The sequence below is a fragment of the Panthera pardus genome, unplaced genomic scaffold (genome assembly GCF_024362965.1).
Source record: "Panthera pardus isolate Hobbes unplaced genomic scaffold, ASM2436296v1 HiC_scaffold_17, whole genome shotgun sequence".
In the NCBI taxonomy this organism is placed as follows: domain Eukaryota; kingdom Metazoa; phylum Chordata; class Mammalia; order Carnivora; family Felidae; genus Panthera; species Panthera pardus.
This window is the reverse complement of record NW_026526732.1, coordinates 16,372,792-16,400,787: the sequence shown is the minus strand read 5'-3', so window position 1 is coordinate 16,400,787 and position 27,996 is coordinate 16,372,792. Positions and strand designations below refer to the sequence as shown.

The 27,996-nt window shown below is 46.4% G+C and overlaps 1 protein-coding gene across 4 annotated transcripts in view; it reads left to right on the top strand.

The window, feature by feature from the left end:
• PLEKHG1 (pleckstrin homology and RhoGEF domain containing G1) overlaps nucleotides 1-27,996 on the top strand; it is a 229,908-nt gene that overhangs the window by 78,767 nt on the left and 123,145 nt on the right. The window contains exon 1 of one of the 4 annotated variants that reach the window (XM_019431717.2): nucleotides 9,139-9,952. The exons of 2 other annotated variants lie outside the window; for them this stretch is intronic. In XM_019431717.2, the coding sequence (XP_019287262.2) occupies nucleotides 9,748-9,952 (205 nt within the window). In that variant the 5' untranslated portion in view covers nucleotides 9,139-9,747. Of the gene's footprint in view, nucleotides 1-9,138; nucleotides 9,953-12,038; nucleotides 12,466-27,996 lie in introns of those variants that run through there. One more of the 4 variants, XM_019431718.2, reaches the window with a different exon arrangement.

Genomic DNA, 27,996 nt, shown 5'->3' with positions numbered 1-27,996 from the left:
TGCCTAAGGTCACGCTGCTGCTAAATGGCAGAAACAGGACTCAAACCCAGATCTGCTGGAGACCAAGGTGCGTGCCTTTGACCACTTGAGCTGTCTCAGGAGCATTTTCTCACACGGGCTCATACCCTCTTGCTGTCTTTCTTCTTTCTCCTCTCTTGCTTTCCACGTCGGGGTTGGGGTTTGGGAGAAGAAGGGAGGTCCTACTCCTATAACCTTGTCTTAGAGTTTTATTTTCAGATTTCAAATATCTATATATATATATATATATATATATATATATATATATATATATATTCATATATAACACGAGTACAATATCAGATTCTCACTGGGTAAGTGGTCCAAGGATAGAAACAGACTTTTCACCTAACAAGAAGCCAAATAGGAAACCAAATCTGAAGATACGTCCAACTTTAGTCAATTTTTTTTTTTTTTAATGAAAACATCTCACACCAACCAAGTGAACAAATGTCAAAGGCCAATGCTGGAAGGGCTCTAGGGAAAACGGAGATCCTCGTGCACTATTGTTGACAATGTAAATCGATTCAGTCTTTTTGGAGAAAACGTGGCAGTGAGTAGCAAGAATTATTAAAGCCTTAACTCTTTAAGCCCACAGCGCTCTTTCTGGGAATGTATCGTAAGGGTGTCAGGAGGCAAGCATTTCTTGAACAGCTGTAGCGTTAGAAGGCGTGAGAGATGGGATGAGGGAGAGTGAAATGGGGATGAGGGAGATTCTGATCTGGAGGAGGAACTCCTGCAACTCAAAGACTCTAAAAAAGCCCAGGTTCAAAAATGCTTTCAAAGGATTGGTGACCATGGAGAAGAAAATACAAGCAGTAGCCTAAATGTCTAAAAATGGAGGTCACTGTGTACCTGACCCGGCACCCCCGCCACCCAGACTCTCCTCCGCTCTTGTTTACGCATACCCCTGTGAAGAATGGCGGTGCCAGCCCCAAAGTGTCTACACCATAGGCCTTGGCCCTCTCCCAGACTCCTCCCCCTCCTTCACACACACCCCAATCTAACCAGCCCCAAACCATATGCTTCCCCACTCCGGCTGTCTCGATACAGGCCACCATCACCTCTTTCCCAGCTGGTCTCTGCCCCCTTACATGCATTCTTACTTCCTCATCTGTTCTCCCACGTCATTGAGAGTCTTTTTTCCAACATACAGATCCGATCATGGTATTCCTCAATTTAAAACCTTTCAAACCCTTCCCATTGCTGTAGGATAAAGTCAGACCCTCGGTTTAGATGCGTGAGGCCCTCCGTGGCCTCGTTCCTGCTTGTGTCTATTGTCCTTCTCTTGTTGCTCACTCTTCCTCCTTACCACTCCTTACACAACACACACACGCACGCACCCCACACTTTCTACCTTACTGCATTGCTTGCTGTTTCCCCCAAATAGGCACCATGGGTCTTTGCACGTGGCATTCTGCGTACCTGCCCCCTGACCGCATCCTGCAGATCCAGGCCGGCTGACCTCTAATTATTCCTGTTTGTTCTTCCGGGCCCAACCGCTATATCATCCCGTCCGAGGACAATTTCATGACACACACAGAGACTCAAGACCAGGTTGGGGGTGGGGGTGGGCGGGGCCCCACCTGTGTTCACCACAACGCCTGACATATGCCCGTCATGTTAAATATTCTTAATTTGGAAAGAAATTCTAAATTCTGATGTCTGAATCATCTGTTTTTCATTTTAACTTGGGGAAAAATATATTAGCCTGCTTCATCCCTAATATGGTGTAATGCTCTCTTTTACTATTTGTTGATAGTACTCGCTCCAGCCATTTGAAATTGTGCCCCAGGACTGTATTCCTAGGCTCACTGCCTTGCTGTCTGCAGAGGCAAGAACAGGTTTCTGGGACTGTAGGCTTGGGGAGCCCTCAGTGACCACGGTGGAAGAGGAAGGAGAGGAGGGGTATGCTTCCAGTGGCATCGAGGGGGAGGGTTAGACCGTTGAGAAGCCAAAGAGCTTACTTACTACCAGGAGTCGACCAGGGTAAAGGTACTCTGATCCAGAATTGCTCAGGTTCTGTTAGCTAAAACTCCAGTTAGCCGACTGTGTGTTAATTAAAATGTCTGATATCAAATGTTTTCAGCAAAAGAGGGGAGCCTTACAAGGTCTCTTCAATGTGTTCCCTTGTCTTTGATGTAAATGGTATTTATGACCCCTTAAATGTTGGCATGAGTAATATCTGATACTTCAAGACAAAACATGCGGCCATTAAGGTTAATGTTTCCTCACTTTTTCTAGTCAAGTGTCTTAAAATTGTTCCAAATGAACATGTAAATTCAACAGTGTCCATATAAGCTTTAATAACTCTACAAAGTGAACATAGAGAAATTTAATCCCTAGTGCCATTAATAACTCCCCATATATAAAAAAGAATTATTTCTTTTTTTTTAATATTTATTTTTATTTTTGAGAGAGAGAGACAGAACATGAGTGGGCGAAGGGCAGAGAGAGAGAGGGAGACACAGAATCCAAAGCAGGCTCCAGGCTCTGAGCTGTCAGCACAGAGCCCGACGTGGGTCTCGTGGGTCTTGTGGGTCTCGTGGGTCTTGAACTCAGGATCGTGGAGATCATGACCTGAGCCGAAGTCGGAAACTTAACTGATTGAGCCACCCAGGCACCCCCAAAAAGAACTATTTCTTAACGGAAATAAAACACGTTAACTTCAGATGCCTTAGTAAACAGAAATTTTTCTATTAGGTTCAGCCCAAGTTACCCATCTTGACCCAATCTAATTGATGTAAGTGGTAGGAATTAATTTTGTGCAGGCAGGGATAAAGACTAATCCAGGTCAGTCAGCACCTTATAATTAATCCACATGCTGTTTTTAAAAGACAGAGAAATGTCGGCATGGTCTCCAGTTTAAGGTTTGCACCAATCTAATACAAAGGTCTAAAATTTTATGGGGTTCAGATTTCAGGGTGGAATCACAAATAACAAAGGTTTTGCTGGAGCAGATGGTTATTCTCAACTGCCAAATGCTGAAGTTTTCCTGGGACTCTGTCCTAACCATCAGGAGTGAATGAATGAGGATGTGAATTAGCGGCAAAACATTTCTAGGTACCTTTTAAACAGGGTTGGAAAGCCTGGGTTTTATCAATGGGGCTAAGTTGATATTGCAGTTTTTAAAGCCTGACATCTTTGGACCCCAATTGTCAACTGGAGTTCAGTCTAAACCTGTCACTTTTTATTGCTGAGAACATAGATAAATCTCTGAAAAAAGAAAAGGGGAAAAAATATTTATGAGTGATTTTTCTACAAAATCAACATGTTAAGCAAATTCTTAGTCAATTGCAGTTGTCAGTAAAGGTGCCACACTTAATGCAGGGTGACCTTTCTTACTTTGATGCAGAGGAAAGAGTAGAGTTGACCCCAGAAGAGCCCAGGAGCCCGAAATTCACGGGTGCACTTACACTGATTATTTCTGATACATACAGCACAGTCCTGTAAGTGTATTTTCTCTTCCGTGTGCCTTTCTTCATGCATTTTTTTCTCTAGCTGTATTCTAAGAACACAGTAGAGAATGCATATGATATATAACATACGTGTGGGGTGCCTGGGTGGTTCAGTCGGTTAAGCGTCCGACTTCAGCTCAGGTCACCATCTGGTGGTTTGTGAGTTCAAGCCCCACGTTGGGCTCTGTGCTAACAGCTCAGAGGCTGGAGCCTGCTTCAGATTCTGTGTCTCCCTCTCCTCCCCTGCTCATGCTGTGTCTTTCTCTGTCTCTCAATAACAGATAAACGTTAAAATACACACACACACACACACACACACACACACACACATATAAAACATATGTGTTAATTGTCTATTTATGTGATCAGTAACACTTCCCATCAACAGTAAGCTATTATAGAAGTTTTGGGGAGTTGAAAGTTACATGTGGATTTTCTAGTGTGGGAGGGTGGGGTGCCCCAAACCCCCCACGCTGTTCAAGGGTCAACTGTAAATGTGAAAATCGTTTTTGCAATATATCAAGAGTCAGCCACAGAAAGGCTCTGCTGCCTTAATGTTATTTCTTAGTTGCGATGTTTTTAATAGAATGCAAGTTTCATAGGTTTTTTGAAATGTATTTTAACCTAGGTTTTAATCTTATAATGAATACTCAGCTGCCAAGAGATGTTTAGTCATGTGTTAAATTTCTTGAGCTTTATGGCTGTGGATAGCAATGCAGATAGGGTTTCTAGGAGCACAGAAGATGCGAATCTTAAATCTAAAGAGGAGACAAATATAGGTAGCCCACTTTGCACCACAGTGCTCTTTGGAGAATTCATAAAATAAAGTAGGTATCATAAAGTAGATCATGTTTTCCCACGGGAATGATTTTATAATTATGGGCTGCTTTCTTTAACAGAACTTGGTTTCTCATTATAACAATAGCATTTTTTTTTAATTACAGTGGCTGTGATAGAAATATCATGCACACTAATTATACCAACGCCCCAGTGCATGATGGCTATTCATTCATTCATTCATTCATTCACTAAGTGCTCATTGAGTAGGTACCATGTATCAGGCACTATTCTGGGGTTTTGATGTGAGCAAAACACACATGACACCCCACCCCACCCCCACACACACACACAACCACATCAATATTACAGAGTGGACTAGTAGGGGAGATGACTATGAACCAAGAGTTCATTGCAAATTATCAATGCTAGAAAGGACAAACATACAGGCACTGCCTGGAAGAGGTGGTAGCTGAACTGAGGGCAGTCGCAGCTGTGGCAGGAGGTTGTTCGTAGCTGGAAAGCAATGGGTAGGGACCCAGATCTCCTAGAGGAGCTCAGAGAAGAGTGACGAGTTTGGAGCCATCCAGGAGAGACTCCCGTATAAGTTAGCAAGGAGGCAGGGACTAGGAGGTACAGGTTTCGGGATCATGTGAAATTTTTGATCATGGTCCTCGATGAAATGAAAGGCATAGGGGAGTTTTCGGTGGATGAGGGAAGGGTGGGGTGACATCCCATTTGCAGTGTGAAAGGCTTGTAGCGTGATGGTCCTGTGCTCTCAGGAGAAGGTGTAAGAGAATATTATGCTAGTACAATTGAAAGATGTCCAGGGCAGAGATGGAGAGAAGTCAGTGACACTTGAGAGTGAGCTAAAAAGTAAAGAACAAACAAAACAAACAACAACACCAAAGAAGCTAGCAGTGGTCATGATTTGAATCTCTGGAGTGAAAAGGTGGAAAGGACGGCTCAAATTTCTGGCTGGTGTGTCCACACAAATCGGGTGGCAGTCACTGGAAGGCGACCAGACTGGGGAGGAAGATTGCATTTCGTTTTGGGTAATTTATTACATTTCAGTTTCCTGTGTATTCTCAGATCTCAAATAGTCACTTGGATATACTGGTCTGGTGCTCAGAAGTTTGGGCCAAAGATAAAGATGAGTCATGGGGTAATCCTGCACAGGAGACTGAAAAGGAATGTCAATATAGGCAGGAGGAAAACCAGGAGAATAAGAGACCGTGGTCCCCCAAGGGACAAAAGTGCTTCAAGAGGAGCCCGAAAGCATCGTGCACTGCCGGAAGTTACATGAGAAAGAAACTGATAAATACCAGCTTGGATGAAGAAACTGAGCCGTTCTGATGGTTGGAAAAGACGAGGGGAAACTAGATTCGAGTGGGTTGGGGAAGAGCTGAAGAGGTGAGGGCAGATAACCCCATGTGACTTTTACCCTTGAAGAGAAGAGAGCTGCTCCTGGAGAGTCCAGGAAAGTCATCTGAGATGGGCAAGTGCGACCACATTTTCCTACCGCTAGGGCGGAGAGAAAACAGATGCCTTGGCAGCTAATCAATGTCTCTAGACTACAAGACCTGCTTGTGTGTGTGTGAGAATTCAAATTCTGTATGATTTTCAGGCAGGTTTCTCAGGGATTGATTTATATCCGCAGACGCGACACACGTTGATATTTTGCCCGTATGCGATCACGGCAACACTGAGGACCATAAACGCGGCATCTGGGAGTTAAGGGAACGTTAGCTGGATTTTGTAGCGCGTCCAGGTCAGAACAGTTCAGCCCAGGTTGTGGTTATTACTCAGAGAAAAGAACCAACAGTAGAGCATCGTCTTGTTCTTCTCGTTTTCATTTTTTTTTTTTTCGCTTTAGAATTTCCACCATGTTCCTCGTGTTGCGAACTAAGCCAACACAGATGCCTGCAGGCCCTCCGAATTTAGAAAACAGGTTTTTATTTCTCATCCCCCAGAGCAGCTAGTTAGTTCCCAACGTGCAGCACTTTGATCCAAAGGCCGTTGCCAGCTCCAGAGTCTCAGTGGTATCTGAGTGAGAGAACCAATTGATCTAGAACCATCTTAAGGCCCCGCAGTGTGGGGAGACTCACAAAGAGCCACCTCAATCCAAATTTTGCCCCTCCTGGATTTCCTCTTGGCCTTGGATGCAGAGGGGGATTTGGAGCAGTTAATCTGGTGCTGCCTGGACGGGCCTGGCGAGAAGCACTCGAAGCTGTGCCCCCCTCTGCAAGACATACGGCACTCGTTGCCTTGCAGCATTGTTCACCCTTGGTGTCTCAGTCGCCTGTAAACGCAAGGACTCTCCTTATCCGATGGTTGATTCTTTGCCTCCGTACACCTGCTTCAGAGACCCCGCACCTGTGTAGGTCAAGGGCAAGCAGTGGTAGCCTCCTTCCTAACGCCCCCCCCCATTAGACTCAGCTTGCACTTGCTGGGGCCACCCAGTCATTTGCTTCGGGGAGTGAGGCCTGAACCCTGCTTGGGAGGGCCTGGTGCCTGCAGTCTGACTGTCTGTCTGTCTTTTTATTTCATCAAAGTATGGTTGGCCATCACCTTACGTGAGATCCAGGCCTCCAGCAGAGCGATTCCAGAAGGCTGCACGTTATGCTGTGCTCATCGCAAGCATAGCTACCATCTGCCAGCATACAAAACTGTGACAGTACCGTTGACCGTAGTCCCCGTGCTGTACCTTTCGCATCCTCATGACTCATTCTGTAACTGGAAGCCCGTGTCTCCCACTCCCCTCCACCCATTTTGCCCATCCCCTCACTCTCCTCCCCTCTAGCAACCGCCAGCTTGTTCTCTGTATTTGTGGGCCTGTTTCTGCTTCTTTTGTCTATTCCTTTGGTTTGTTTTTTTTTTTTTTTTTTTTTAGATTTCACGTATACGTGAAATCTTACAGCATTTGTGTTTCTCTGTCTGATGTATTTCATTTAGCCTAACAAGTCCCTCCCTGTTGGCACGAATGGCAAGAGGTCATTCTTTTTTGTGGCCGAGTAATATTCCATCGTAAAAATTGGCCACATCTTCTTTATCCATTCATGTGTCGATGAACAGCCCCGATACTCTAGAAAGAGCCGCTCCCCTGTGGGCAAAGTCATCTTAAGCTGAATCAGCTGTCAGAGTAAAAGCTGCATGTGGTATAAGGCTTAAAGCTGCTCTCCAAAGCCACAGAAGAAGCCAGCTGCAGGACCCATAAAACAACTTGCTATAAATCGCCAAATAAACACCAGTGTCCCACACTTAGGACATCGGGGGACAGGGCAATAAAGACGCTCTCCTCCCACCCAGGTTCTGAAGCAATCTGAAAATTTAGAACAAAGGAATAAGGCAGAGAAACCAATCTCTCACCTTTATTATCGATAAAACTGACACGAGATTGTGCCTTGTGTCCGTGGGGTGGGTATCCAATACTAAACTCACAAGCAGAAGCTCTCCCACGCGGCAGAACGAATAGGACAGCCTCCCCCCCTACAAGAGTGGATTGTGCACATGGCGCCCTTGTGGCGACAAGAAATAAAGCAAGACGTGGGCTACCTGTGGGCAATTCTCTGCCGAAAAGAACCAGAGCGGGGCTAGATGACGCCCGCCCAGTTTTCCTTCTACACTTGCTGACCAAATTCCCGATTTCTGCCCCAAAGAGAAGTCTGTGTGCGAGGTCAAAGAGAGACCAGAAGCTCCTGGAACCCCACCCAGATGGCAGAAAACAATCAGGACCTATGAAGAAACTCCCCCCACGCAGCCCCGCCCTGTGCCCCAACATCTCCTTCCTGACACAATAACGGGAGATCAGATATTTGCTACAGAGATGGGAGTCCTAGTTAATTCTGATGGCTTAACGCACGTTTCAGCAGTGGACAGCCATATCACAGCCTGACACGGATTTATAGACAGACTCCGTATTTGCTAAGTGCCCTTTGTGTGCCCTGAACTATCATAGGCCCTAAGAGCTTACAGAGAAGCAGATGGCCCAGTTCAGCCCTCCTCCTCCATAGGAGGTGTGTGGGCACAGTATTTATGTTAATGGGATTTAGAGAATAGTTGGTAACTGACTGTCACCATAGGAAATCAGAAGCAAACGTCTATGCAGTAAAGTCTGTCACGAGCCGTATTGGCCTTTAAGGATCCTTCGGTGTGATTCTGATTTTCTAGATCTCCTAGCTGAAGACAAAGTGTGCTTCCTTCCTCGACGCGTCCTTTTTCATGAAGAGGGGGAGGGTATGTCATCAGAAGGCTGATTGGGAGGAAAATGACCTCATGTGCTCGCAATTAAAGCTGTTTCCCTTTGCATCTTGGTGGAAGAACACCCTGGGCGTGTGGCAGGTCTGTTTAAGGAAGTATATGTGTATGAATTAGGAAGGGTGGGGCTGACCTACACAGGCAGGACATTACTCTTCTTCCTCTTCCTGCCCACGTTTCCCACAGCAGTCACGGTCATTACTCAGCTTCCTGTTGGGGAAAACCTTGGACACTGAGCGCCCACCTGCTTCGACGGGCAGACTAAGGACAGCAGAGTGTTCGACGCTGCCGTGAAGCCTGAGCCTTGAACTTGCACGCAGACCCCTTTCCGGGAGTATCCGAAGCAGAGGTGGAGCCGTCCTGCGTGGGGTGGGGGTGGGGGGCCCGGAAAACGGCAGCCTTGCCAGACCGTCACTGCCTGGAGTAAAACACCACAGGCGAGTGACACGTGGGGATTCCCAGGGGCCTGTGGTGCAGAAAAGAGCAGGCGAGGTCCCCGGATGGCACCCGCAGCCAGGCAGTGTGGGCGACTGCGGCAAGCGAGAGGCGGCTGGGAGAATCAGGGCGGCGGACAGCCGGGCGGCCACAGTGCTGATTCTCTTCGTCCAACTGCGTGTTGGCTACAACACGGCGCTGGGCGCGAAGATGATGAAGGTCGTGGCCTCCGGCTTCAAGAAGGCCACAGTCCGGTCAGGGGGGGTTGTTCGTACCGCCCTCAGCTGGATTCCGGGTTGTAACGTAAGACAGTGTGAGGAGCTCGAAGACACCCAGCCCCCTGGCACCGTCCCAGACCTAGTGGGGCCGGCCCCGGGCATCTGCATTTTATCCAGAGCTCCCGACGCGCCCTGCGGTGTGGGGATCGTCGGCAGAATAAGCCCAGTGTGCCGAGTGCCGGGCGCGTGAGCCTTGGGAACCGTGAGGACACGAAGGAGGCAGACCTCTGGGGGGCACTCAGGCATGGGGTTCAGGGAGTTTTACGGCAACTAGCAGGTGGCTCCCTTCACCTACTTTTCCACATTGATGTCGCTTCTGGTGGCTGGTAACAGCAGCTGCACAGGGCTCTCAGGGTCTGAATCTGGGCATATTGCTGGGCGTCAGGCTCTGGCCGCGTGTCCTGTGGCTGTCACCTTGGACTTCTGATTCGCCCCCCGAGGAGCGATGTCTGTGGTTTGCGGGGATCTCAGATCCGTGGCAGCGGTGACGATGGGAGACCTTGAACAAGAGCCCCACTTGAAGAATGCTAGTTCTCTATCGTCTGCACGGCACATCCTTGGCTTTTGCAGCACCGCTGTGTTATCTCCGCCACCCCACCCCGAGGATGGGGCGAAGGTGGCTTCAGCTTGTCTTGATAGAGCCTTTCCTGGAATCCCTCAGGGGCCTCACCCCCAGCCCACCCAGTCTCCCGCAGCTGGACACGGAGCTCCTAAACAAAATGACTCAAGGTAAACACGCTTACTGTGTTCCCGCCTCCTGGTCCTGTCCCCTAACGAGTGACCCTGGACCATCCCAAAGAGTCCTGCTTCATCCCCCACCTCCAGGCCACAACCAGGCCCCAGGCTTAAGCACCTGGATCCCCTGCTGTCCTTTCCTGGATGCCACTCCCTGCCCACAGGGAGGGGGCCCAGCAAGGGCATTTTCAGCCTGTCCTTGTGACTCTGGCAGTCATGGGAACTAAGAGACTGTTGAAGGCCCCTTCGGCCCTTTCCCTAAAGGACAGGTACATGGCTCACCGGGCAGCAATCTGCTGACCCCCGTCAGAGCCCAGCACAGCAGAAAGGCATGCTACGTGGCAGAGGGCGGTCCCCACTGTGGGGTGCACCACAGGAAGAGACAGGACCCGTACCTCTCGTCAAACGCTGCCCCCCATGACCACATCCACTGTGCCCCAGCTTCACGGCTGACCCCCACCCTGAGGTTGGGACGAGGAGAGACTAGAGCCCACAGCTTCCCAGTCTTGTACCCCTTCAAGTCCCTATCCTCCATTTCTACCTTCCCTCCCTCTGCAGTGATACTAAAGTTTTTCTAAATTTTGGAAGTGTTCCCAATAATGAGCAAATGAGGGAAACTTCAGCAAAGTGAATGTGCAAAGTGTGAACCCTCAAAACCCCGCTGCTTTGTAATACACTGTAGACATTTGTGTGTGCGAGAAGAATAGGGAGGGATCTGAGGAGTTTGCCTCCTGAAGAAACAGTCTCAATCTCGTTAAATAAGATGTTACTGGGAAGGGAGAGGAGTGTGTGGACGTAGATCCTTTCATTGGCACAGTCCATAGACGTCATTAAGAACAGTAAATTATATCAAAACCTCTCAGGCTAATACAATTAATTCAATCTTAATACCACCCAGGGTGAATGAATACAGCAGCTAGAGATCCTCAAGGGATTCTCCAACTTTCTACTACTTGCCCCTCCCACAGCCCTAATGCAGTCGGTGGTCTCCAACCAATGTGCACCGGGCATCTTGACCAGTAGGGGGCATAAGTGAGCAGTGTACTAAATGAGTGGCGCTCAGGTCCCACCTTCTGGGTATGAGGCAACTCCAGCCAGCTCACCAGGAGAGAGAAAAGAACTAGGCTATTGGAATCAATTCATTTAAAAACATTTTTTTAAATTTTTTTTTAACATTTATTTATTTTTGAGACAGAGAGAGACAGAGTATGAACGGAGGAGGGGCAGAGAGAGAGAGGGAGACACAGAATCCACAGCAGGCTCCAGGCTCTGAGCCATCAGCCCAGAGCCTGACGTGGGGCTCGAAGTCACGGACCGCGAGATCGTGACCTGAGCTGAAGTCGGACGCTCAACCGACTGAGCCACCCAGGCGCCCCTGAAAACATTTTTTTTTTAATGTTTATTTCTGAGAGCGAGAGCACCAGCCAGGGAGGGACAGAGAGAGGGAGACACAGAATCTGAAGCGGGCTCCAGGCTCTGGGCTGTCAGCACAGAGCCCAACATGGGGCTCGAACCCACGAACCGTGAGCTCATGACCTGAGCCAAAGTCAAGACACTTAACCGACTGAGCCACCCAGGCACCCCTGGAATCAGTTCATTTTTAAAGAGCCTTTGAGGGGCACCTGGCTGTCTCAGTCCGCTAACAGGTGCAGCTCCTGATCTCAGGGTCATGAGTCCAAACCCCACATTAGGTATGGAGCCTACTTAAAAAAATAAATAAATAAAACAGAACAAAATGAAATGAAAAGCCTTTGAGAGTTTACATGATTGGGAATTTTTATTAAATTCCCTTAACCAACTTCCCTCAGCCACAAAAGCTGACATAATTCTGCGAAGTGAACATTCAGAACAGTAGAAATGTTCCTCATATATTGTGAAGGAATTCCGTTTGTCTAGGAGAATGGTTCTCTCTGGAAGAGTAATTGTCCCAAAGCTGCAGTTCAGGAGAGAAATGGGATGGGAAGAGAGAAAGAGACTGGAAAGGTACATGCCTCCCCCAAGTCCCCCCCCCCCTCTCCACAGCCACTTTTAAATATTAAAAAACGAGACTTCTTTAAGGGAAAAGGGAAGAATAAAAAGAAAGTTCCCTCGTGTGGAGGAGCTTGGCCCTTGTGTCGTCCCGACGGGCCCCTCCCGTTGCTTGGCTCTGTTCGTATCCCTCCTTTTTATTTCTGCATTGTCTGCTTTTCTCGTCCCATCTCCCAGACTTTCCCTGGGCCTCCCGAGGGAGGGCTAAGAACACCAGCTGAGGAGAATGTGGGTGCAGGACGAAGGCAGTGGAGCTGCCCAGACCTGTCCGCCTTGGGTGTAGTTACCTGGTCCTGCCCCAGCCTGACGGGGCTGTCCACCCCTCCCCGTCTCGCAGCGGGGCCGCGGCTGCCTGGGGAGCATGCTGTCCGCGACCATGGTGGGGACTCTCATCCGGGGGTGGAGGAGTCGAAGCTCCCCTCGAAGGGCTGAATCCAAACCCCTTCTTCCACGGAGCCGAGATGGAACTCTGACTCAGGGTACGTTCGTGACAACTCGGCCGTGACCGTGTGATCTTTTTTTTTTTTTTTTTTTTTAAGGGTTCGGGAAGGTGATGAGGGTCTTACGAGCTTCCCCCACCTCCAAATAGCACTGACAAACCTAACGTCTGTTTTTCTTCTCCGGTTACTGTAAATTATGGCCAGCTCACCTGTGGAAGTTTTGTTTTTCTATTTTCCTATCAAAGACGCAGGTGCCTTCAGTAGGCACCCAGGAAAAGGGCATTATTTCTACCGTACTCTCCTGCCAGAGCTTTCATGTTGAGATATAATCCGTGTTCTGTGATATTTGTATTCGACCCGTAAGACGTGTACGGGCTCTTGGCAAATTCTAGTCTAAATCATGCCACTGTGTTGCCTCTGCTGTGGGAAGTGGTAAAACAAGGTTAGCTTCTGGGTTTCCTTATTAACTGTTTTTGTTTTCTGTTACTCTTGTTTGGAGGCCACGATGGAACAAGTGACCGAAACGTAGTTCTCCTGTTCACTGAGTTCAAAGGGTTATTGTGGCCTCTTCTGAAACAAATTTTCATTAGAACGCAATACTCCTGAAATACCTGACCTCATTCGGTTCTGTCTGGACCTTGAACTTTTTAATGAAACTTATTGAGAAAGGAGCTCTTGGGCCTTTGCTGATGATTGACCTGTGAGAGCACAGAGCCAACACACAAAGCAAGTATGAGCCCAGCGGTAATAAACTCCCAGGGGCTTTCTGAGCTGGCCTGCAGCCCCTCAAAACGCTTTTATCTGACCCACAGCCCTGGGAGCTTTCTAAGCAGTCGATGCAACTGTTCTTTCGTTTCAACGAATACGTGTCAAAAGTCGATATGTGCCGGGCGCTTCTCTAGATAACTGGCATGCTCTGATCTGTAGCTGGCCTACGACTGAGAGGTACAAAAACTAAATGCTGTCGTTTGTTTTGTTCTGACGGTGGTTTCCAGCTGGACGTTTCAGGCTGATCGCGCTCAAGAATCAAGCCAAGAGGTGGTTTTGAAAACAGTCTGATAAGTATCCATTGCAAGATAGTAAATGAGTTATTTTATCAGGCCTGCAAAAGATAGAAGGCTCCTCTGTGTTCTAAACTTCCAGTAGGATTAGTGATCTTTTGTGAAACCTAGGTATGTAGTAAGAAGTGTGAGTCATAGTATTGCAAACATTGATCAGCTGTTTCTGCTCCTGGTAAGTTTATTTAACAATACTCAGAGCTTTACAAGATGACAGAGTCATATGCAGCCTGTGAGGGACGGTGGGGTTTTTTTTACAGGTTTCTTGAGATACAATTTACATGCCGTACAATCCACTCATTTAAAGGGTACGATTCAGGGGTGCCTGGGTGGCTCAGTCAGTTAACCGTCTGACTTAGGCTCAGGTCATGATCTCGCAGTTTGTGGGTTCAAGCCCCACATCAGGCTGTGTGCTGACAGCTCAGAGCCTGGAGCCTGCTTTGGATTCTGTGTCCCTCCCTCTCTCTGCCCCCGCCCCCACTTGTGCTCTGTCTCGCTCAAAATAAATAAATGTTAAAAATATTTTTTTTTTAAGTTAAAGGGGACAATTCAGTTGTTTCTGGTATATTACATTGTTCATGTTTTTAAATTATAGTAAAATTATAGTAAAATACATATGACATAAAATTTGCCACTTTAACTGTTTTTAAGGATACAATTAAGTAGCATGAATTACTTTCACAATTTTATGCCACTCCACTGTCTACCACTCAAATATTTTCATCACCCCAAACAAAATTTCTACAACCATTAAACAAGAACGATTTCTCCCTTGCCTCCACGCTTAGTAACCTCTCATCTACTTTCTGTATATAAATTTACCTCCTTATTTCATATAAGTAGAATCATGTAATATTAGTCCTTTCACGTCTGGCTTATTTCACTTAGAATAACGTTTTCAAAATTCATCCATAGCATGTATCAGAACCCTTTTATGGCTGATGCAATAGTATGTTTTAAATCCCTCCTGTTTTATTCTCTATCCCTTAAATATACTTGAACTTTAAAAAAAATTTTTTTTAACATTTATTTATTTTTGAGAGACAGAGCATGAGCAGGGGAGGGGCAGAGAGAGGAGACACAGAATCCGAAGCAGGCTCCAGGCTCTGAGATGTCAGCACAGAGCCCGATGCGGGGCTCGAACCCACGAACTGTGAGATCATGACCTGAGCTGAAGTTGGATGCCCAACCGACTGAACCACCCAGGCGCCCCAGTATACCTGAACTTCTAACCTAGTCATGAAGGAATCTTCCAGTATTCTCAGTCTGATGATATTTTTACATTTAAGTTATTTAAAGCATGAAGAGACTCAGGAGCTTACTTATTTTCAGTTCTTTAAAGGTAGGGCCATAAATTGATCTTTTCAAAAATCTTTTTATTCTAATGTTCAGTCCAGGTCCTGACACAGAGTAATCAGTCAATAAATTTCTCTTCAGATGGACTGATGAATGGTTTTTAAGGTTTTGCTTTTGGGTACCAGGAAAAAGATTTTAAATAAAAAAGAATCTGGTTTAAAAATTTTTTTAAAGAATATGGTTTTTATGCTTTATTTCTTTATCCTCTGGAGCAATGATTTTTCTTTTGACATAAAAACTGATAGTTATAATCAGGGCACCGGGGTGGCTCAGTCAGTTAAGCCCCCTGACTCTTGGTTTCGGCTCAGGTAATGATCTACCAGTTCGTGAATTCGAGCCCCGCGTGTGGCCCTGCACTGACAGTGTGGAGCCTGCTTGGGATCTTTTCTTCCCCACTTTCTCCCTCTCCCTCTCCCTCTCCCTCTCCCTCTCCCTCTCCCTCTCCCTCTCCCTCTCCCTCTCCCTCTCCCTCTCCCTCTGCCACTTCTCTGGTCACACACTCTCTCTCTATCAAAATAAATACATAAGCTAGGGCACCTGGGTGACTCAGTTGAGCGCTTGGTTGAGCGGCCGACTTTGGCTCAGATCGTGATCTCGCAGTTCATGAGTTTGAGCCCCACATCAGGCTCTGTGCTGACAGCCCGGAAGCCTGGAGCCTGCTTCAGATTCTGTGTGTGTCTCTCTCTCCTCTCCTCCCCTACTTGCTCTCTGTCTCTCTCTCTCTCTGTCTCTGTCTCTCTCTCAAAATAAATAAACATTAAAAAAATAAATAAACTTTAAAAAAAGTAATAGTTGTAATTATTTCACACTCCATAGAACCCCAAAGTATGGAGCGTGGATCTGTTATATAATGTAAATATTTCACTGTGAAATGGTAAAAGTTGACTCAAGAAATCTGGCAACACCTAGTTCGCGTCTTTCGTGAATGTTTAGTGATGTCTTTTAATGGGAGTGATCGGAGTGTCCCAACGCTGAGCGGTGTGACCTGAGACGAGCCTTTTCAACCCACAACTGCCCTCGGCCTTGCCTACCTGGTTGTTCTTTCTCAGCGCTGAGCTCAGGAACTGAGAGCAGACTGAGGCGGAAGCCACTACGCCTCGAGAAACCCTTTTACACCTCCCGGGGGTAAGGAAACTGAAGGCCGAGGCAGATTTGGGTGATTTCACGGTTTTGATCTTTAAATACAGACATAACTATACTGGTGCCAGCTCTGTCCCAATGAAGTCAGGATGCGTACCTTTATCTGGGGGCAGCCCCCCACTCGGCACGCCAAAACCAGCTGTGATTGTGCTTGGACTGTTGCAGACGTCGTACAGGACAGGGGAGGAAGGTTGAGGACAGCTGTCACAGGCTACCTTTGCTGTAGGTGATTTCCCCACCCCCTTTCTCAAAATCTAATCAGGGATGAACAGTTGCAAATTGCAGATTGCAACTAAGTTGTGTGCTTTGTTGAGAGAGATCGTGTTCGTTTTAGTTCATGCCGTCATTTCGGAAATGTTGCCCTTTGTGGAAGCCCCTTGACCACCTGAAGGACTTGACTGTGATGCAGCAGGAGCATTTATTCCCTTTCCCTGTGGTCCTCCCTCCTCACCTAGACGATGAGCCCGGGGAGGGCTCCACGGCTTGATGCTCTCTGAATCCACCATGCCCAGTGTCCTACGTAGCGTAGGCACTCGATGACTGATAACCGGTGACTTCAGAACCGTGAAATGCAAGGTGTTATAAAGCAGGGAGCCTGGTTTTCATCTATGGCCTGTGTAATCTGTCTTGATGCTTTGTAAGGCATACCAGGTACTTAAGTTATTACTGCTTTTTACATTTCAAAGGCAGACAGGGCTGCCATTGGCCTAAATATAAAATAATAATTTCTGACTGTGGAGCTATACACCCTGTAGTCGAAAAGAAAGCCCTTCCTTCCTCATTTCTCAGTGACAGCCTGTAATCATCTCTGAGTAATTTTTAAGATTCTTTCTAAATCACCATTCCCTTCGTTATGTCGGCTGGAACAGCTTCTCCTTGCATCAGTTGGAGTGATTCTCATTCCTTCCCAAGCCCAGCCACCCACCCGGTAAGAAGAGGTCGCTGTAAATCTCAGCCAACGTTCTTTTTCCACAATTATGCTGGGTAGAAAGTCAGACAATAAAGTCAGATAACCCACCAAATACTTATTGAGGACCTCGGAGAAGTTTCAGGTGGCTGTTGAAGAGGTTGTACCTGAGTTCTACCCAAACCTGATTTCCTCATTCAGCTCTAGCATAGACTTGAAGGAAGAGAGACTGCGTGGGTGCCTCTGGGTTCCTGTCCAGCCAGGACGTGGCCCATTTCTTTCTTTAGGACTGGGTAGAGTTTGAAGACGCCTGGTCAGGCTTCTATAAATTCCAACTGGAATGTTCAACCTTACCCCGTATTTGGCCTAGCGACTGTGGGCATGGATAAAATGAAAACTGAGAAATTGCGCATCGCTCTAAACAAGTCAGTCAGAGAAAGACAAATACCGTACGATTTCACTCCTATATGGAATTTAAGAAACAAACCAGATGAACATAGGGCAAGGGCGGGGGAAGAGAGGGAGGCAAACCATAAGAGACTCTTAACTACAGAGAATCAATCAACTGAGGGTTGATGGAGGGAGTTGATGAATTGACGGAGGGTGGGGAATGGGCTAAATGGGTGACGGGCACTAAGGAGGACATTTGTTGTGTTGAGCACTGGGCGTTGTATGTAAGGGAGAAATCACTAATGTTTACTCCTGAAACCAATATTACACTACTTGTTAACTAACTAGAATTTAAATAAAAACTTCAAACAAACAAACAAAAAAAAAAGAAAAAAAAAACGGCACATCACAGCTTGGCGTATGGTTTGCGTATAACTAAAAAGTATTTTATCTTTGTAAGCCAAAATTCGTGTTAACCCCCTGTGTAATTAATAGTAATGACTAAATATGACAGTAACACTTTAGAATGATGCTTACATCCGTCATTGTTTCCTGATAGAATGTAACAGGCTCTTATACTCTGACCTATACTAATTTTTCTTAGTTTAAACGAGCCATGTAAACCTTTTCCCATATTTGCCCATAATTAACTGTGCAATTACCACTTGATAAGAGCCTTTTATTTTAACTAGAATAATCATAGGGCTTATAATTCAGTAACTATTCCCTGAGCAACCACTATGTGTAAGACTAACGGGCATGCTAGAAAGATAAAAGAATTACTAAGGCTTGTCCTTTCTTTATTGAGGCATAATTGACCTGTAACATTATATCAGTTTCAAGTGTACTGAAACTGTATTCAATATTTGTATATATTGCAAAATGATCACTCTAAGTTTAGTTGACATCCATCACCATATACAGTTACAGAATTTTTTTCCCTTGTGGTGACAACTTTTAAGATCTATCTAAAGCTTACCCTCAACTTCAAAAGAGCGTTTATGATCTAGGGAAAACAAATGTAAAGAAATGCAACAAATGTAATATGAATCGGCAGAATTAAGTATAATATGAATAGACAGAATTAAGTGCTAATGGTTATCCGAGAAACAAATGATTAATTTTTTTTTTAATTTTTTTTTTTAACGTTTATTTATTTTTGAGACAGAGAGAGACAGAGCGTGAACAGGGGAGGGGCAGAGAGAGAGGGAGACACAGAATCTGAAACAGGCTCCAGGCTCTGAGCTGTCAGCACAGAGCCCGACGCGGGGCTTGAACTCACAGACCGTGAGATCATGACCTGAGCCGAAGTCAGACGCTTAACCGACTGCGCCACCCAGGCGCCCCTCAAATGATTAATTTTAAGAGACAGAGTTTCCCAAGTAAGAAGAACTTAAATTGGGCCTTCCAAACCATTGAGGATACTTTCAAGTCTGAGATTGAAGGCTTAAGAAAGGAAATATTTGCTCTTGTTACGCTTCCAGTCTCTTTGATCTCATGAAGGTTCTGCGAGGTCAAAGTGAAGATTTGAAATCAGTTATATACTCTGAGGAACAATTATATTATATAAGCAGATTCAAAGGCCCCAAGTACCCTGTGATCTCCATATTCACAGAAAGTGGGAAGCATCCCAAGGGCAGGCACTAGACTGAGCAAAAAGACACAGATGTGTGAAAAGCTGTGGCCTTAGTGAGCAACATTGAGTTGCCCAGTATGGCTGCAGTTCTGGACCAGACCCTGGAAGGCCTGACTGCCCAGATAAGGAGTTGGGCTGAATTTTCAGACCAGAGGAAACTACATCAAGCTTTCCTGGCAGAGGGTAACCTACATCCTGAGTTTTAGAGGAGAGCCATGAGGAGAGATGGTTTGAGGGAGCAAGAGATTGGATTTAGCAAGAGTCCTCAGGAGGTTATTGGAATGAGTCAGGTCAAAATCACGAAAGTAACGGGAGAGATGGGATGGAGAGAAGGGATATAAACTTAACTGATTCTATGTTATGGCCTGTGGAAAAGTTATCATGGCTGTTCTTGATGGGGCTCTGTTGTCTCAACGATTGTACCTGTGGGATTTTAATTACAGAAGTGACCCAGTAACAACACAGACAGACTAATGCCACTCAAAGGAGATGTTTTATTACTTAGATTTCCCGAAAGTAGGGCCACCTGGGAAGCACCAATGTCAGGCGGGAGGCAGAAAGGAACCAGAGGAAAGCCTAGGCCCAGCCTTTATTGGGGTTGCCCATGCAAGGCAGGGCAGGCTAAACAGCCTAGGATTGGCTAGTTCGAATAATCCCAGCAGGCCTTGGGACATGGGGATTGTCCCTCGCTGTCTGGCCCCTGACCCTGGGATGAGTGTAGAGCAGGAAAGTATTGCTTTGGTACCTAAGAGTTAGATAAAGAGGTGCTTCCGAGTACGGGCTCTGGATCGCAGGGGAGACGTAAACCACTTTGGCTGTTAGTTTGGCCCTGTAATTAACGGATGCCAAGTAGGCGAATACAGAAGCTGAGAACACACAAGTTAGAAAATTTATGTACCAGGACGCTTGGCTAAATTCTTTTCGCGCTTGGTCTCACTTAATCCTCTCAGCAACCCGCAGCAAGTGCTCAGTTGTCCCCATTTTACGCATGAAGCGACTGAGACCCAAAGCAGGGTCGTCAGTTCAACAACTTACCCAAGTTCACGCAGGTAAGAACGATTCTTCAAGCTGGATTCCTTCCTCGGCATTATCAGCTCCAACCCCCTGCTACTGATCTCTAGGCTCCGTGGCATGTGACCAGCTCTGCTTGATTATTCCTCCTCACTCCAGCCTCAGGACATGAGACTACCCCTGCTGAAAATGAAGCGGTGGAAACCTGTGGAAGCTTCCCCAGAACTCACCGGGCCAAGGAGCAGGGGTGAAGTCATGTGGCCACTGTCCCTCCACAAGTCTGTTTCTCCCTGCTTTGTCAGAATAGTGTAAAGATGCCTGTATTGTGTACTGGCGGCCTGCCTTTCAGCATGTTAAAATTAAATAAGTACATTGTGTGACTTAATCACTGTCTTCTCCCTTCCTGGAAATTGCTTCTTGACTTTTGGCTTCTCTCTCCCTCCCTCCCTCTCTCTCTCTCTCTCTCTCATCGTTCTAACTCTGGGACTTGGAAGCTCTCATGTCAGCAAACAAAGCCCTTGGCACGTTGCTCTCTCCCCAGCATCATCAGTCGATGATCCTAATTGCCTATGGAATAATCTCTGAATTCCCTGGGATAGACCGTGAGGTCCTGCATCAGTAACCGCCCTGTTTGGTCACAGTCCAACGCACGTCCTTGGTTCATGCCAGCTACTCCCCGTGAGTTCTCTCTCTTCACAGCCGCCATGGCTTTGTCCTCTTAGACTCAGCTGCCTTCTCACCCCCTCTTTCCGTGACTCTTCACACGTCACTTGCCTGAGGAGTCAGCTCAGGGCTCAGCCTCTGTGGGAAGACGTCCACGCGTAAATCATGCATCTCCGAAGCCTATACTTTGCGCCAGCTGTGAGGGGGATGTGGAGCATGAGAGGCCCGGGTCAGGAGTTCAGGGAGGTCGTGACTCGTTTGACAGGCAGGGTAAAGTGGAAAAAGATGCAAAGAACACGTCAAGAAAATGGGGACTTAGACGCTGTTCCCCACCAAACCGGCACCTCTTTGTACGTAGTTATTACTTTGCTTGTCTTCATCTTTCTACCGGCTTCTGACTGTTTGCCGGGGAGCTTTGACTCTCCAACAGGACGGTGGGCCCTCAGAGAGAGGCACCTCAAGTCCAGTCTTAAGAGACTTTGCCGAAGGAACATGGCGGAAACTGTTTTCTCTCCCCCGTGAGTTTGGTTCCGCGTGGACAGTCTCCGTCCTCTTGCGCAGAGCTTTGCACAGGGAGTTATCAGAGACGTGGGAGATGTCTCCGTCCCGGCATCAGACCGGCTGGTTCTGAGGCCACTTTTGCCGCTTCCCAGGTGTATGACTTTGGACATTACGGGATCTCTCAGTGCTTCCCTTTTCTCAAGTGCAAAATAGGGGTGCTAGCAACGCTTACCTCTTAGACGTGTGAGAATGACGTGCGTTTTAACAAACCTGCAGAATGGCCCCTGGCACATGGTGAGAAATCGGGAAGTGTCAGCTCTCATTATTAGCTGGTACCGTGCGGTCCTCGTGACTGAATCCTGTCTTTTAGATGCTTTCTGGTCAATTCCTAGTAACCGCAGCTGCCTAAACTTCCACGTTCTCGCTTCCATCTATCTTCCGTGCTAGGAAGTCTTTATAAAACCAAAGTTTAAAAACTTCGGCATAAACATTTCCTCTGGAATACTAGAGTTATTGGTATTTCATGATTCCTACATTGACATTTTAATGGCCAACAATGGCTTTAAAAGAATTGGGAGGACACACAGCATCTGGTAGGCTCCATATTGGAGTTCCTGTTGTGTTTTTGTTTCCATGTGAACCTTATTTTTTCAAAAGTTTATAAGCCTTTTGCTCCATGGTGAGATTCAGCAACAAGTTTCCGTTCCAAAGAACAATATTTGTTCTACTTGAGAATTGACCCCGGTTTCCATTCTGGTTACAGAGAAGTTGCTCAATGCGTTATGCTTCTCGACCTTGAATTGAGCTTGACGTTTTTGCATATGTACTTTTTCATATTTGGCCGTTTTGAGAAACTCCTCAAAGACTGTAAATACAGCACATTGTCCTTTGTCTTTTTGTTTGTTTGTTTGTCTTTGTCCTTTGGTTTTTAGCTGCTGAGTCGTCGCCTTTAGTTGGCCTTTATTTGCGCTAAGGATGTAGAAAATGTGAGGCATTTACTAGAAATATTCAATCACTCTGTAGTTTCTGTTCTACAGGCTAGGATCCTTGACTGCAGAAAGCATTTCTTCCTCACAAAGAAAACTTCTGATTCCCCTTCCTGGAAACTTTAAAGTACAGGGCAATGGTTGAGAATACTGACACTGGACTAAGCAGATCTGATGGAACCCTGGCTTTGTGCTCAGCAGCAGTAGCACCTGGGATGCGTTACATAGCTCGCATGAACCTCAACCTGCCCATCTTTGAAATGGGGAGAATCAAGTTCTTACAAGGACTGAAAGAAACAGTGCCTTTCCAGTGCTCACAACAGTGCCTGACAAACGCAAGCGCTCAAATGTTCACCGCTGTTGTTTTGCAAAGATCTGACCGTCCGGTTTCTCTGATGAATTCTATCCGGTTGCTGAAGATTTCTGGAAACGAAGTGTGCCCTTCTTGAATGGAGGGGGGTTTTGTGAGGAAATGTCTGTACAGTAACCAAGTGTAGTCACAGTACTTGGGAAGAAAGAAGGGAGAAGACCCATCAAAATAATAATTCAGATTTAGAGTTTTCACCTTAACGGTGCGAATGGATGGTTTTCTTGGCGACTTTCACAACCAATTGGGTGAACTTGGGGCACCTATATAAGTTACGCAGGGAGTCCGGAAAACTGGTTATCAACCTAAAATGGTGTCAAAAGCCCTGGCTGTGTATCGAGGCTGTGATGAGGACGAATTGAGTTTACAGAAAATGTTTTAGAACCACTTCCCTTTGTAACTATTTTTAAAAGGCCACATGTCCTTTAAATTATTTCTTTGATGATTTCAGTTGAAAGTCGAGGAAGCGTGGCAGTGAAATTCACCCTAAAACCAAGAGACCCTCGGTAGCGCCGTGGGCGGGAGCAGCAGAGGGCTTTGTGAGCGAGGTCTCTCCTCCTCTCCCTGAAGCCGCGAGCCACTTCAGGCCTGCAGGGCTACTGGGCCGGCAGCTCTGGAATAATCTGCAGATTCCAGTTTGAAGTCAGAGGATGACATTTAGACGCGTTAATCTTGCGCGGAAGCGCTTTGAATAACTAGTTACCCGCATACACCGATGCACATACACTTCTCCCGTCTTTGGGGACACATCAGTGCGTGTTCCCCGTGGTCTGTTTTTCTTCAGCCCCGTGGAGCTCACTTTGTGGCTGCGTCCCTGAACAACATCTCTATGCAAAATGCACGGAAGGAGTCTTAAGCCGACCAGAGTTTGAATTATGAATCCCTGATTCATGAGCATATTTTTGCCAGCGCTTTTTTAAGTCCAGAGATACAAAACTCTGTGCAGGAGAGAGAGGTCTCAAGGGAACTATTTTAAAAGTATTCTTAGTGTGCGTGACACGGAGTCCGCTGACGGTACGTGATGAAGGTTTTCGAAATCCACTTGAAAGCTTTTACAGAGATGGCTTTCTCTTTACGTGTTATTAAAGAGGAGACTTTGTTGTATTTCAAAGGATAAAATTACAAGCTGAAATAGAATGTAGTTGATGGTTTGATTCTGAAAAAGTAAGGACCATCACAATTTGTAAATTCTTGAACTTAAGAAAAATGCATCAAACGGTACATTTCCAACCACTTGGACCTACAGAGCAATTCAACACACTGTAGGCAATGGAGAGAGCACTGAACTTGGAGTCAGGCCTGCAGTTCTCAAGCTCTGTGCCTTGGGCAGTTCATTTGAACGCTGTTCCCAGTGTCCTCAGAATCTTTGTGAGGTGGCCAAGCTTAGGGCACCAGCCCTTGAAGGAGAGAGTCCCAGGTGGGCAGGGGTGTTTGGGGGGAGGAGGTGGGGTTTTCAGGACACTCCACTGGGATGAGTAGGGATGCCCGGGGGACTGGGGGGGCTGCACCAGTGTGGTCCAGGGCAAGCTTCTCCTATTTCAGAGCCCTGCCTAGGGCTGGCCCTGGAAGGGGGGCGGGGGGAGCTCTCCGCAAAAGTTCTGCTTGGTCATTTGGAATTCAGATGACCCCAGCGGGGGTTGTACAGTGGAGGGGAGTTTGGGTCCTCTGCCTAGTGAAACATCTGTTTACTCTGGCTGGCCTTGCTGCTGGGAGATCCACGCCAACGGATCCCCACCATGCAAAAGGAAAGTGCTGCTTTTGGTTTCTAATACCAGAGCGGCGTTCTTAGGGCGAATAATCAAATATGTCACCCCATCATTACCTGCTTAGGAAAGTACTTCTGGGATGGACTCAGAGAATCTGCTTCTTAGGAGCTTCTGAAGACATTTTGTTCTTCTTGTGGGCTGCTGCTGCTGCTTTTTAAAAAAAATATTGCAGCTAAAGACCAAATATTGGCAGACGCATCAAACGGGGAGGTCAGTTGTGAACTACCTTGTGTTATGTCAATTTTGAAAGATAGTTGTTAATGAAGGAAGTTGTTGGCCTATCCGTGGTTTGACTTCTTTTTTTTTTTTTTTAATTTTTTTCTAATGCTTCTTTATTTTTGAGAGAGATAGAGCACAAGCAGGGGAGGGGCAGAGAGAGAGAGAGGGAGACCCAGAATCCAAAGCAGGCTCCAGGCTCTGAGCTGTCAGCACAGAGCCCGATGCGGGGCTCGAACTCACAAACCGCGAGAGCGTGACCTGAGCCAAAGTCAGATGCTTAACCAATTGAGCCCCTCGGGCGCCCTAGTTTGACTTCCTTACCTGACTGTATATGATGAAAATAAGATACACAATAAAACCTTACCTATTCCAGCTAATTAAAATATTCAGTTTTAATATTTTCAAATATATATGTATATGTGTGTGTGTGTGTGTGTGTGTGTGTGTGTGTGTGTGTGTGTGTGTATACACATACATACAAGAATGGTCAAGGAAGAATACTTGGGGAACCTTTAATGACTTTAATGACTTGGTATAAGACTAACTTATAATGAATACAATAATGGGGGCTTCTAAAGATTACTTTTAATTTGATTATAATTTTTAAGCATAGTCTCTGGAAAAAAAAAATCTTTTAAAGGTCTTTTTTTCAAGGAGAGTCTTATTTAAGTACCACCAGATGGTTCGACACTGGCAGTCGTGTTCATTGTCTTTACATCTCCCTTTTGTTTCTTCCCTTTGTTCTTATGTCCTTTACAACCAAAGTGCACCTTAAAACTAATGAAGTTCGAATGACCTTCATGATCTGGACTGATGTCAGCATCCTGGTTTTGTTTCTGTCCTATCGTCACGCAAAACGTTACCATTGGGGGAAACTGGGTGAGGGCTACAGGAGACCTCCTTGTATAGTTTTTTGTTTTCTTGCTGCTTCTTATGGACTTATGCTTATTTCAGAAAATAATTTTTTCCAGGTAATGTTCTTTAGAACCCTTACCTGAAAGTCTAGTGCCTAGCAGGTATTCTGAAAAGGTGCTTTGGTTCAGTAAGTGACTACCGAGTATTAAGTCCTGGGAGGTTTTGTGGGTGGCCTTATAATTACCTCATAGATGTTGATGCTCCCTAAATGCCTCTTGAATGTCATGCTCTTTAAATCCCCTTGCTAACGGGGAAGAGAGAGTTCTGGTTTTGAGATCTGTCTACTCACTCGGGTCATGCCATTTCACCCTACCTACCTGCCTGAGCAAATGGGCTAGTAAATAACCCTTGGGCTCTGTTAAATAATAGGAGCAATGATGTTTAAAGCTGGCTGGCACTCTGGGCACACTCCATGTGTGCCAGGCTCGGTCAACCTTACACTCATTAAATTGCATAAGCCTCTGAACGCCCTGTGACAACACAAAACACTAAGCAACTTTAAACGTGGCAAGTTTAAACAATAATTAAACAATGTCCCTACTTTCAAAATAGTTCACTCTACCGGGGATCGTAATGAAAGATCCTCTTTGGAGCAAATAAACAAAAAAGATCCTTTTGAATTATAATGCAAACAAAAGAAAACTTTGAAATGGTCCCATCGTCCTTTTCTTCCGAGAATAAATACTGGCAATTATTCATGACCCCTGCTTCTTTTGCTAAAACTCCCGCTAGGGTTAGCATTGAAAGAGCCAAGCGTTAGATTATAAGTTTTTGGTAAATAGCTCAGAGTGAGAATAATGCTCACTATTGGCAATAAGCAGGATCGCATCGTTTCAGGTCGGTTGGATACAGAGGTAGGTAGGGTCATAGTGAAGTACCAGCATTATAGTGAATCGTGATGCAGTGTGCCTGCTGGCCAGAAAGAAGCTTCCAGATGTCTCAGCTAAACTAGAAGGAGGAGGGCATCCCATGACTGTATCCAGGACTGCCCTAGCAGGCCTCCCAGTCTCCCTCAGGCTCTCGCTGTTCTGGAGCAGCTGGTAGCCACCATTTACTGGGAAGATACAAAGTGAGAAGAGCCAAAACCTCATTCTGGCTCAGAGAGTGACTGACGAGGTCATTGGTTCGTAAAATGTATTCCCAGGACCAGAAGCATCAACACCATCTGGGAACTTGTGAGAGATTCTCAGGCCCCACCCCAGACCCACAGAATCACACTCTGAGGGCGGGTCCGAGCAGTCCGTGGTGAGCAAGCCTCCTGGGTGATTCTGATGGTGAGAGCCACCGGCCTACCTTACCTTGGGTGATCTTCTTCCCAGGCTTTAGTTTCTTCCTCTACAAAACGAGAGATTTATAGTAACTGTTTTCCGAGGCCCCTCTCTAAACTTCCAAGGCCCACGTCCCAAGCTCTCTAATTCTATAAATCTGTGGTGTGAATGGACACATCCCGCGGAATTGCATAGTGAGGCAGAGGGCAGGCTCTGAAATCTGACTGCCTGGGTTCAAGTTCTGGTGCCACCACTTGGTAGCACGGTACACGCAAGCAGCCTACTGAAGGTTCCCGTTCGTGAAGCTTTCTTTAGGAAGGCGTCGGTTGTGGTTACGGATGCATGTAACACCGTGTTATAACTAGAAGAAAATGAATATAATGTGTTTAGGCTTATTTGCGTCTGGGGTTCTTTTTAATCATTTGACGGTAGTCTATCCATGAGGGGAAGAAAACTAACGTGATTGGATGCCTCCTGGTGCCATGCCCCGTGGTGGATTTAAGTCCCCTATCACTTAAATCAAATGGGAACCCTGTGAAGTAAGATGGTCCCTGATTTTAAAGGGACCGAGTTTCATTGAAATTCAAGTCCATGATTGTACGGTAAGTTATAGATCCGAGATCTGAAATTAGGTATATTTCACTCCATAATTCACCCTTCAACTTGTGACCATCGACAACACTTCTCTCCTTTGTGCCTGCAAAAACCAAAGGACTTCACCTAGATGGGTGTTTTAAATTTTTTTTTTCAACGTTTTTTATTTATTTTTGGGACAGAGAGAGACAGAGCATGAACGGGGGAGGGGCAGAGAGAGAGGGAGACACAGAATCGGAAACAGGCTCCAGGCTCCGAGCCATCAGCCCAGAGCCCAACGCGGGGCTCGAACTCACGGACCGCGAGATCGTCACCTGAGCTGAAGTCGGACGCTTAACCGACTGCGCCACCCAGGCGCCCCTAGATGGGTGTTTTGACCTTCAGCGTTCCCCCTGTCTGTGTGGCCTTCCTATGAGAAAATGACTGGTGTACTTGGAAAGGTCCCAGCTGCCAGGGAGGGACAGCCACGCCCAGGCTTTCAGACTCACGACGAAGAAAATCATACTGCCTCTCTCCTTACAGACCTCCTTCCCAGAATTTAAAGATCAAAGCAAGTTAGGAGACACAGAATTATCTATAAGGGCTTTTAGATTTTGACTCAATACCTGAAATATTTTATTCTGTCCATTAGAAAAGCCCTATTCCACTTGAAGGGTACTTCTTGTAGTATTTTTTTTTTAATCTAGAAAATAGGGGCAGCCGGGTGGCTCAGTCGGTTGAGCGTCATCCAGCTCAGGTCATGAGCTCACGCTTCATGAGTTCGAGCCCCTCATTTGGCTCTGTGCTGACCGTG